Source organism: Poromitra crassiceps, assembly GCF_964638095.1.
Source record: "Poromitra crassiceps genome assembly, chromosome: 7".
Lineage (NCBI taxonomy): Eukaryota > Metazoa > Chordata > Actinopteri > Beryciformes > Melamphaidae > Poromitra > Poromitra crassiceps.
Genome location: NC_139628.1, coordinates 56,662,319 through 56,672,318, shown reverse-complemented (window position 1 = coordinate 56,672,318; position 10,000 = coordinate 56,662,319). Strand labels below are relative to the sequence as shown.

Genomic DNA, 10,000 nt, shown 5'->3' with positions numbered 1-10,000 from the left:
TCACTCGAGCAAGTGTGATGTCATAGGTAATGCGAAGTTGAGCAATTGTGCGCTGCGCATGCCAATAGAGCAAGTGAAGCCACGCAGCAGCCGAGCTGCGGGCGAGGCCGCTATGCGAGCTGTAGGTCCGGGTCGGTGAGCTGCAGGGTGGGTGAGGCGTAGCGACTAGGAATCGATGCCTAGTAGATATGTTTAATAAAAGTGGTTTACATTTTTATCTCTTCCAGTATCCAATACTTGTTTGATACTGTTGAAGGAAAACCTCTTAATTGTTATTGGGGCATCCCATTTTAGGTTATAGGTCAGTGAAATGAAACTTCCAGGAAGTTGTCAAATACATTTCTGAATACATTATTGTGTCACAGCACAGTGAATAAAAACCTCATCTAGTCCGTATCTTCCTCTCTGTTCTCAGGAATGATGAGAAAACTGCAGCAGACTATAAGATCCAGGGTGGCTCCGTTCTCCATTTGGTCCTCGCTCTCCGAGGAGGAGGACGGGTCCTCCGCTGTCCCAGAAGCCTCTGCTCCTGTCCCAGAAGCCTCTGCTCCCAGCCTGCGTTGTAGTAGCCCGTCGCTACAAAACCTGCCTTGGCGTTAGCAAAGCCTGCATCGATCATCAGAGACACTGAAGAGACACAGAGACACCTGGCTGCATCATAAGCAGCACAGAGCCATTGATAGGAAGAGTTAAGATCAGGTTCAAGAAGTGGCAGCCATGTTGCTTCCTCTCTCCCCTAATAGCCACAAAAGTGTCTGCTGAAAATGTGTCACGCTGCCCCCTATAGCATTGCCACGGTGAGACACTCCACATACAAAAGAGAGTTACTTGCAAAATAATAAACGAAACAATGGCTTTATCTATAGTTTACTTTACACCTGCTTCACAGGTGGAATGGGCGTGTTCCACATTTCATTTAAAAGCTGGATAAGTGCTGCTGAGCTTATGAGATGATGCGTCACACATCGTATTATATGAATCCCAATTTTCCGAGTCGTGGTCAGCTGTGATTGGGGGAACGTCAGCTGCTGTGTACTATCTGCAAAATTCACTGTTGACAAGGAATCAGCCCAGGAAACGGCTTCAGTTTACATGGATAGTGTTACGATGTTTTTCTTCTTTTGAGAGAAGCAGTCTTTAATTTGAGCACCCATGTCCTGTCCCTCCCAGAGCACCAATTTGACGGAGATGTTAAGTTTACAGATTGTACAAAAAGTGTGTGAAATTCTTTGAAATTGATTAATGCAGTGGATTAGTTTGTCAGTAGATTAAAGTTATGTTAAAATGATCACAAATGTGTCCGCTACAGTGTGTGTGTGTGTGTGTGTAAAATGACTGAATCGGTTTCGACACAAGCTGAACAGAGGCTGCGACGAAAAGTCTAATTTTCTTAATTGTATTTTTTATTCTTGTCATACACTCATCACCAATATGTACATGAACTGTTTGAACACAAAAATATACATGACAGATATGTTAGTCAGTCTCAGTCTGGAAAGTGTTCCTACAGCAACAGACTGCAAACGGCAAAAGGCAACTTAGAAAATGTGCACAGAAAACGTTTTCAAAGTAACATTCATATCTGGCAGTTTGTGGTAATATATTGCAAAAGAGTAGAAATGCAGAGATTGTTTATTATCATTATACAATAATGACTGACACACCATAGAGTTCATGTAAGAGAGGTTCAGTGACACCAATGCTGCAGAGACACAGGAGTTGTAAGAACTGGAGGTTGCAGCATATCAGGAAAACCTGTGGCAGTAAGAAAGCAGGGCACAGTAAACACACACACACCGCTATTCTCACTGACTAGACTCATGATCACGCAGCACTTGACTTCTGCTGAACTTGTGATGAAGATGCCACGTTTCTGTACGATTGACTTTGCAATATGACACAAAGTTGCAGCATTTGATCTCTCAGATGAGAAAGATTTCGGGGCCTCGTTTACACATAAGTCTCCTCTTCCGCACAAACCTGTTCCAGACCGAATGCGAGCCAAAGTGGTCAAACTGATCTCGAAGCCAAAATCAGTGCCGTTTCTGTTGTTTGTCAAAAGTGACAACTAATTCCAATCATTAGAGTGAAGATATGAATTCCACAAGTGTGGCCCTATAAACCCAGAGATGCATTTGCCAGTGGTTTTTATTTACTAAGACCGACACAACGTACAGACTCTCATGACATATGTGTGTTTATAATGTACAGACTCTCATGACATCTGTGTGTGTATATACATGATATCTGTGTGTGTATTATACATGAACCGTACAGGCACAGAACACATCATTGTACTTGAGACATCCTCGACACCCTGTTCCCCTTACACTTTAACTAGAGCAACCTGTACATTACAATACTACTGGCCCAACTCTATTGGTACATTCTTGATGCAGTGATTATACTGTGTTGATTGGGGTAGGTAGGGGGAGTAAGATTAAGACTGTCTCCTGTCCTGAGGAAGGGATTTCTAAAAGCACCAGGAAAAACATATAGCACTAACATCTGAGTTCACATGGTCTGGAGGCTTTTGGCAGTGTGTGTAAGGAGAAGGCAGTGGGAAGGCCCTGAGAAGCTCATAGTTAGGTGAAGGTATACAGAAAACTTTGAAGACTGAGGAGTGAAGAGTGTTGGTCTGTGTGTGCAAGAGAAATGTTACTATAGGCCACTCCAATATCAATACTAGATATCTGTAGCTACAATACTATGACCAGACAACATAGATGGAATGGGTGGTTTATTCAGGGGTTCAATCTCAGTTTTCTTTTCTTGTAGTAGTAATATTGCACTAAATTGTCAACTAGTGATTGGTTTGAATCAAAAATATCAATTTCTAGACCCCTAAATAAAGCATAACCAGAGTCAACTGCAATATTTAAACACAGATCAGATCGATGAGCTACAAAAATACTTTTACCGACAGACTGATTTACTTGAGACGATAAACACTTGACTCCACAGACTTGATTTCAAAATAAAAGAGAATCATGCCCCGTCTTCAACTATCCCCCCTCCCCTCCCAGGCATTCATTCACGTATCGGTGCAGGTATTTGCTGAAGTGGGGTGCACAACAGTAACAATGCAAATGTGTTGGTGAAAACGATTGTGTCTAACAACCGATCTACCTAGCAGTCCATTCCCACGTTGGATTGTCTGTTTCAACATTTCGTTTTTGTTTTTTGAATCTCTGCAGTGAGTGTCCACTATTTTTAAAAGCGTTCAGAGTCCAGGAGAGATTTAAAAAAAAAAGTTAAAAATCATTTCTCAACACCAGTGATAACAATGCACTAAGAACAGAACATATCCTAATTAAATCAATTAACTGATTGTGAACCATTTACAAATATATTTACCAATACAAAGTATCGGACAGGTGCATAACCAGATCGCACATATAAGCATTAAGGACCGCCGCAGATGCAAGAGTAAAAAAAATAATAGACCCAAATATAATTGATGCTGAATAGAAAAAAGTAAACAGTACTAAAATCAACATGTTAAAACTAAAATAATAATAAAGGCAAATAAACAATAATCACAATTACAAAAGAAGAAAAAAATCTGAATCACAGTCAGCTTTAAAAACAACAGACAGTATTTAGTGTACTTGACAAAATGAAATGACTTGATCCGAATCTGATTTTCTGTTTAGAGAATCACAAAAACAGCTTTGGTGTGTTTGGTGTTGAATGCATGACAGAGCAAATTTTACAATGTGGCAAACAAAACTAAACAAAACAAAACAAAACAAAAACGTTGGTGTATCCGTCACGGCACAGTAAGGAGTCTTCTGATACAAAAAAATACTAAAATGCCGCTCTTACAGTAGGAGTGTGCAGGGAGTGTGTGGAGGGAGAGAGGAGAGGAGGAGGATGATGATGATGATGATGGATAGTTGAGGATGAAGAGTAAATGGAGGAGGAGCAGCAAACCTTTGGCGTACTAACCGTTCTCCATCGCACCTTTCGACAGACCCGCGGCAGAAATGAGATGTTTTTGGGGTCTATTATCCTCTAAATATCTCATACTGTATTTGGTATAGAAATTCATGGCTGACGCAATGCTAAAACCAAGTACAAATAGTCAAGAAAAAAGTGTGGGGTGTTGAGTGTTGATCAGTAAATCTACTACTGTACTAAGCCAGGGAAGGTGTATGTACGTCCACACGTACATCTGCATATGTCTGTTTATTGGGGAGGGGGGAGACGGAGACGTGCGCTCTAGCAGTCTGCGGACTTTTGCGTGTCTTCGTCCTCCTTGGACAGCGGGGACCTGGCCTCCTTCATCTCCTCGCCCTCCTCCCCGCTGCCACTGCCCATGTCTGGGTAAACCACCACACACATCTTCTGGCCCAGGTACGTCATCTTGCCTGGAGGAGGAGAGACAGGTGAGAGAGAGTAGGCTATTAGGTGATGAAGCTTTGATAAGTGACTCAGCAACAGAAGTCTCACAAAATGTTTTGAGAGCATGCGTTTAACAAATTATACTTTTTGAATAATGGCAACTCTTGGAAATGGGAGCCACTGTAAGCCATTGTAAGCCATTGTAAGAGGCGTTAAATTCATTTTTTGTTTTCCCCACAATGTATTATTCTAAGGTTATATTCAGGGTCTGAAATCAATCCCACCCCCTGCCCCCATCATACGTCACTTTAAAGGACTTTATATTTTGCACTTTATCATTTGTAGTTGTTTTTCTGTATTGCCCCATCTCTAGTAGTAATCTAATTACTTACTGTGACTATTCAAGTCAATCTTGAATCAAGTTTATAATTCATCGCAAAATGCAAAATAATTCCAATTACAAGAGAGCATTGTGAAGCGTTATGTTATCATCTCAATGAGGTGGGTGAATGTGATTTATTTATCCTCCACAGACTGCATCCTGTGCTTTCTAGATGTGCTCCCTGCTGGCAGAAAGCAACACCACAAACAAAGCCTGTGTTAATTAAGTGGACGTACCGACGAAGGCACCGACGCACTGCGGCTTGTTGTCCCAGTAGACGCCCAGGAAGTAGACGGGGACGCCGGTCAGCATGATGGCCAGGCCGATGCCACACACCACGGGCTCCGAGTAGAGCGAGAAGATGAGCAGGAAGGCCCAGAACAAGAGGTAAATGACCGGCCATATCAGGCTGATCTGGAAGGTAGACGACAGAGGAGGACGGGCGAAAGAGGGAAGGGGAGAGAGAGAGAAGAAGGTCAGTATGCATATATATACATACAGTATATACATTACTATAGATTAAGGCAGTGATACTCAACTGGCGGCCCGCGGGCCACATGCGGCCCGCGGGCGCCCCCTGTGTGGCCCGCGATGGAATTGCTTTTTTTTTTTTTTTTTTTACAGTGCACCTGAACGCAACATGCAAGATACCCGCTGAATAAGTGTCCAAATGTTCATGTCATTCTGGTCAATACTCCACTTCTGTTATAGCATTTCAGTCTGGAATATGGAATATCTTTCAATAATCTATGATTTAGCTGCTAAATTGTCAAATACCGCCGTCTGCTTGCTACCCAGGCACTTATGTATGTACTAACTTAACCTAACTAACTATCCGGTGTGCACAACATTGTCAGACTAAACTCTGGCTGACACCCCAAAAACCTACAATCCGCTACAGAAAAATGTATATTGTTTGTTTATTAACTGGCCCCTGGCCTTCTATCATTTCACGAAAGTGGCCCCCGGGCAAAGCAAGTTGAGTATCCCTGCATTAAGGTCAGACCTGGGAAGAAGTATTTACAAATCATTCCTAGTTGCAGGATGAGGTTAGACTTCCACCCAAACAGCCCAGCAGCTGTCAGTAGAGGGCAATCTTTGAGGAGAGACTTCAGATAGCTTATAACGTATGGCACTGGAGCGCACGGATCAAGTGTATAATAAAGTTTTATTGACTAACGTTTAGATGCAGGGTGGGTCTTCATCAGAGTCAAACGTTAGTCAATAAAAGTTTATTATACACTTGATCCGTGCGCTACTCTCACAGAGTTTCTCACATTAAGAAAAGTTCATGCGCTGCTCTCAGATATGTTGTCAATCAGACGCATTACCATGATATTTTTCTGTGATTGTCTAAACTTTCTGACACTTGTTTGTGTTGTTAACCTATGGGAAATCCCAACCTGGCATCTCAATAAACTACAACAACAGAAAAGGATTTGCAAACATTCTCCACAAACACAGTATGCAAATTGCTCCCCAGAACTAATAGACAGTTAATAATAACATTACATCATTATTAGATATGATAGACGAAGGCGACGTCAACATGTGGTGGAGTACCAGGATCTCCATGCAAACGCACCTTGATTGGCCGGTGCATGTCAGGCTGCTTAAAGCGCAGGACAATCTGCCCGGCGACCGTAACTCCATAGAAGAGGTAGTTGATGAAGCCCACGTAGTTGATGAGAGTGTACATGTCACTGGTGCACAGCATCAGCAGGGTGGACAGACACTGGAGGCGGAGAGGGGGAGGAGAGGGGGAGGAGAGGGGGAGGAGGGTCAGAGGCTGTTTTTTTGGTTCAATGCTGAACTTATTCCAAAATACTACCACTAGGAGGCATCGGTGTGTATAATTGCTTACTGTGTGCTCAGACAATATCATATAATAAACTAAGTAATAAATAAGTTTATACATCATGTTAAAGAGGAGAATGTGTACTTTCAGATAGTATAAATTGTTTGTTGTTATACTTAATCAATCTAAAAAAAGAAATCTAAAATTTTAAGCCAAAAAAAAGAGAGTCTTCAAATCAGTTATCTCAGAAAGACCTGCATTTTCCACCATTTTATGTTCAAATGAGAGAGAAGTGTACTGTATGAAGTGATCAGCATGTTTGTGGGTAATATAGAACAGCAACTAGAATGTATTTATCATTTTCTGTTCAAAAGATATACATACTTTTGTGAAGGATGGAATTTTTCATGCTATGCTGATAGCGCTTGCTATGGCCAAATGAGGCTTGCGTTCCCTTTTATAGTACAGGAAGTCCTGCTGCCATACACAAACACAATGTGTGTTTGTTTAGTGGTCTAGTTAGAGTTAGTGTGTTTGTTTAGTGGTCTAGTTAGGGTTAGTGTGTTTGTTTAGTGGTCTAGTTAGGGTTAGTGTGTTTGTTTAGTGGTCTAGTTAGAGTTAGTGTGTTTGTTTAGTGGTCTAGTTAGAGTTAGTGTGTTTGTTTAGTGGTCTAGTTAGAGTTAGTGTGTTTGTTTAGTGGTCTAGTTAGGGTTAGTGTGTTTGTTTAGTGGTCTAGTTAGAGTTAGTGTGTTTGTTTAGTGGTCTAGTTAGGGTTAGTGTGTTTGTTTAGTGGTCTAGTTAGAGTTAGTGTGTTTGTTTAGTGGTCTAGTTAGGGTTAGTGTGTTTGTTTAGTGGTCTAGTTAGAGTTAGTGTGTTTGTTTAGTGGTCTAGTTAGGGTTAGTGTGTTTGTTTAGTGGTCTAGTTAGAGTTAGTGTGTTTGTTTAGTGGTCTAGTTAGGGTTAGTGTGTTTGTTTAGTGGTCTAGTTAGAGTTAGTGTGTTTGTTTAGTGGTCTAGTTAGAGTTAGTGTGTTTGTTTAGTGGTCTAGTTAGAGTTAGTGTGTTTGTTTAGTGGTCTAGTTAGGGTTAGTGTGTTTGTTTAGTGGTCTAGTTAGAGTTAGTGTGTTTGTTTAGTGGTCTAGTTAGGGTTAGTGTGTTTGTTTAGTGGTCTAGTTAGAGTTAGTGTGTTTGTTTAGTGGCCTAGTTAGAGTTAGTGTGTTTATTTAGTAGTCTAGTTAGGGTTAGTGTGTTTGTTTAGTGGTCTAGTTAGAGTTAGTGTGTTTATTTAGTAGTCTAGTTAGGGTTAGTGTGTTTGTTTAGTGGTCTAGTTAGAGTTAGTGTGTTTATTTAGTAGTCTAGTTAGGGTTAGTGTGTTTGTTTAGTGGTCTAGTTAGAGTTAGTGTGTTTGTTTAGTGGTCTAGTTAGGGTTAGTGTGTTTGTTTAGTGGTCTAGTTAGAGTTAGTGTGTTTGTTTAGTGGTCTAGTTAGGGTTAGTGTGTTTGTTTAGTGGTCTAGTTAGAGTTAGTGTGTTTGTTTAGTGGCCTAGTTAGAGTTAGTGTGTTTATTTAGTAGTCTAGTTAGGGTTAGTGTGTTTGTTTAGTGGTCTAGTTAGAGTTAGTGTGTTTGTTTAGTGGTCTAGTTAGAGTTAGTGTGTTTGTTTAGTGGCCTAGTTAGAGTTAGTGTGTTTGTTTAGTGGCCTAGTTAGAGTTAGTGTGTTTATTTAGTAGTCTAGTTAGAGTTAGTGTGTTTGTTTAGTGGTCTAGTTAGGGTTAGTGTGTTTGTTTAGTGGTCTAGTTAGAGTTAGTGTGTTTGTTTAGTGGCCTAGTTAGAGTTAGTGTGTTTATTTAGTAGTCTAGTTAGAGTTAGTGTGTTTGTTTAGTGGTCTAGTTAGAGTTAGTGTGTTTGTTTAGTGGTCTAGTTAGGGTTAGTGTGTTTGTTTAGTGGTCTAGTTAGGGTTAGTGTGTTTGTTTAGTGGTCTAGTTAGAGTTAGTGTGTTTGTTTAGTGGCCTAGTTAGAGTTAGTGTGTTTATTTAGTAGTCTAGTTAGAGTTAGTGTGTTTATTTAGTGGTCTAGTTAGAATTAGTGTGTTTGTTTAGTGGTCTAGTTAGAGTTAGTGTGTTTGTTTAGTGGTCTAGTTAGAGTTAGTGTGTGTTTGTTTAGTGTTTGCTGCTTTATGGGTTTGACTCACAGTGAAGAGCAGAGCAGGGATGGGAGTGCAGCGCTTCACATGAATCATGGCCAGCAGACTGGGGAGGTGGCCTTCTCTGGCTCCAGCAAAGAACAACCTGAGAGAGAGAGAGAGAGAGAGAGAGAGAGAGATTAATGAAAGAGATTAATTGATTGATTGATTGATTGATTGATTGATTATTGATTGATTGATTGATTTACTAGCTAAAGCCTTTAGCAGCAAAGCCTTTAGCCTAAAGGTTCTCTCTGTATATCTTTAGCTGTGACCAGTCATGGTCCAGCACTATAAGTCACTCTGTTGGTTGGTTGGCCCACCAAAACAAGTCGCTCCACAAAATCAATATCAATGAAGTGGATGACATCACAATGGGGTGGATGACGTCACGATGAAGTTGATGATGTCACACAAATTCCCATATCTGGTCACAGCTATCCCGAATTTGCGCTTGTTAAAAGGAAATTAAAGACCAAGTATCCACCAAGTAAATACTTATTTTTTAAGTTCTAAATCATTGGTTTCTATTTTTTTTAATGCCTGCTGTTGATTTGATTGTACTTTTATTTTATTGACTATTATTTATTGCCCCTCCCCCCTTTATTTTATTGTACTCAGTCCAGCAAGCACACCCAGTCTTTGAGAGAGAGGGGAGAGGGTGATGGGGGAGAAGGGTGAAGCTGCACCAGCCTGCACCACTAACTTCAACAAGTACTCAAGTCCACTTGAGTAACAATTGACACTGGATTAAAGTTACCCTGGTGGCAGTAAACCCCATCTGATACTAAACACTAAGATAAGTTCAGTTCTAGTTCCATCAGTTTCTACTTGATTCAGGTCTGGAAGTCGTGAGCGAGCCAACTGACCGTGAAGAGGTGAAGAGGGACCCGTTGACTCCCCCGAAGGTGGAGAGAGCCACAGAGATGGGCATGATCCACGCCATGACGCCCAGCAGCTTCTCACCAAACGTCTGGGACGGAGGGATGGAAGGGAGGATGAGGGAGAGAGAGAGAGAGAGAGAGAGAGAGGGAGAGCAGGAACAAGGAGAAGAGTTCAGAGAAGGCAGGGGGGCAGGGGAGACACACCAGGTGACGCTTAGACGCTCAGTTCATCAAAACAATGTTAAGGTAATAATGGGCATTAACCAACTGCCACCACAAGAGGGCGATAGAGTCGCTCGGCGGCTGGGGCGTGTGACATCACCGCACCTCCATGGCCTGCGTCACTGTATATACTCACCACGGCGACGGCGTTGGAGGCGAGCAGCTCCTGGGGACTCATGGCCGTGACGTAGG

The 10,000-nt window shown here is 41.6% G+C and overlaps 2 protein-coding genes across 2 annotated transcripts in view; one reads left to right on the top strand and one right to left on the bottom strand.

The window, feature by feature from the left end:
• Positions 1-1,279, top strand: part of nedd8 (NEDD8 ubiquitin like modifier) — a 2,641-nt gene extending 1,362 nt beyond the window's left edge. Inside the window, exon 4 of the mRNA XM_083640757.1 lies at positions 416-1,279. Coding sequence (XP_083496883.1) covers positions 416-566 — 151 coding nt within the window. The 3' untranslated portion in view covers positions 567-1,279. The remainder of the gene's footprint in view (positions 1-415) is intronic.
• A 172-nt stretch (positions 1,280-1,451) lies between these two features.
• Positions 1,452-10,000, bottom strand: part of slc7a8a (solute carrier family 7 member 8a) — a 41,097-nt gene continuing 32,548 nt past the window's right edge. Inside the window, exons 6-11 of the mRNA XM_083639763.1 lie at positions 9,945-10,000; positions 9,572-9,675; positions 8,712-8,808; positions 6,315-6,464; positions 4,966-5,143; positions 1,452-4,373 (exon numbers count right to left, since the gene is read on the bottom strand). The exon at positions 9,945-10,000 is cut by the window's right edge and continues 68 nt beyond it. Of these exons, the coding sequence (XP_083495889.1) occupies positions 4,225-4,373; positions 4,966-5,143; positions 6,315-6,464; positions 8,712-8,808; positions 9,572-9,675; positions 9,945-10,000 (734 nt within the window). The 3' untranslated portion in view covers positions 1,452-4,224. The remainder of the gene's footprint in view (positions 4,374-4,965; positions 5,144-6,314; positions 6,465-8,711; positions 8,809-9,571; positions 9,676-9,944) is intronic.